General features: G+C 56.0%; 1 protein-coding gene across 1 annotated transcript; it reads right to left on the reverse strand.

The window, feature by feature from the left end:
- Positions 1-219: 219 nt before the first annotated feature.
- Positions 220-1233, reverse strand: LOC116104698 (olfactory receptor 10AC1-like). Its single transcript, XM_031391192.1, has one exon. It carries the CDS (start codon positions 1231-1233, stop codon positions 220-222), a length of 1014 nt encoding a protein of 337 aa, XP_031247052.1.
- Positions 1234-1537: the final 304 nt, after the last annotated feature.

Below are 1537 nucleotides of genomic sequence, written 5' to 3' on the forward strand. Positions count from 1 at the left end.
GTGAGTGTAGACCTGAGGTGTTTTGAACATCACAGCTTATAGGATGTCTCCTCCCCACAACAAAGAGCTATGTCATTCTAAGTGGGAGCAGGAACACTGCTAACCTGCTAGTTCATTTTGGAGGTCTTTGGATGCTATTACCAAGCTTATGTCAGGCAGGTGATGGGGCGGCTGTGGATGATTGCTCTGGAGCGGTGCGATACCACCTGGCATCCATCTCTAGACAAGATCAGCTTGCTGGACCGCCCCCATCGTCCTCTGGCTGACCACACGTTGGAGGGCACCCTGCATATCTCGGTTTCGCAGCGTGTAGATGGCTGGGTACAGCAGCGGTGTGAGGTTTATGTAGATGAGCGACACCAGCTTATCTTCCTCCAGGGAGCGGCTGCTCAGAGGTCTGGCGTACATGGCTGTGGCACAGCCGTAGTGGAGCACAGCCACCGTGAGATGGGATGCCACTGTGTTGAAGGCCTTGCGGCGGCCTGCACTATCCCCCACCCCCAGGATGACCACCAGAACCCTGGTGTAGGACAGTAAGATAAGGATTAGAGGCAGCACCAGCAGAAGCATGCAGGCCGCCAGTAACACGTGTTCCTGAAGCTCCCGGTTCCCACAGGCCAGCACCAGCACAGCTGGGAGATCACAGAAGACGTGATTCACGAGACCACCGTGGCAGAAAGGCAGCTGGAATATAGCCGTGGTGAGGCCTAAGGCTAGGATCGAGCCGCCCAAACAGCAGCAAACTAGAAGGGCCCAACAGAGCCCCGAGGTCATGAGCTGAGGGTAGTAGAGAGGGCGGCAGATAGCCAGGTAGCGGTCCAAGGCCATGGCCGCTAGCAGCAGGCATTCAGAACCACCCAGAGCCACAAATAGACCCATCTGGGCAGCACAGGTGGAGGGTGCCACCGCCTGGCCACCAGGAGGCAGGAGGAAGCCAGCCAGCATCCGCGGGGTGAGTACCAGTGTGTAGGCTACCTCTACTGCAGACAGCGAGCCCAGGAAGAAGTACATGGGTGTGTGCAGGGTGGGTTCAGCCAGGGCCAGGCCCAGAATGAGCAGGTTCCCAGCCAGAGTGGCCAAGTAGAGCGGCAAGAGGAGAGAGAACAGCAACACTCGGAGGCCCTGGGGCCACCCCGAGAAACCTAGGATAACAAACTCCTGTGGCACTGTCCAGTTGGGCTCAGACCAGTGGCTCAAGGTGGGGCCTGGTAGAAGACCAGAGGGAAGCGTCATAGCCGACACCTTCCTCCGATGACCCAGGTGCCCCCACCTTTCTTCTACTGTACCCAAGAATGCTGTGTCCAATCTCTATAGCCCTGTGCTATGATGGTTCATTTTATTATTAATTTTTATTATGTATATCTATGTACTCATATGACCTGTGGGGAGGGGGGTCAGAAGAGGGCACTGGAACCCCCGGAGGGGGAGTTACAGGTGGTTGTGAATTGCCCAGTATTGGTGCTGGCAACAGAACTTGAGTCCACCTGATAACAGCCAAAGGTCTTTGTGAGCAGTAGCCCTGTGTTTATGAACTGAG

The sequence above is a fragment of the Mastomys coucha genome, unplaced genomic scaffold (assembly GCF_008632895.1).
Source record: "Mastomys coucha isolate ucsf_1 unplaced genomic scaffold, UCSF_Mcou_1 pScaffold22, whole genome shotgun sequence".
NCBI lineage: Eukaryota > Metazoa > Chordata > Mammalia > Rodentia > Muridae > Mastomys > Mastomys coucha.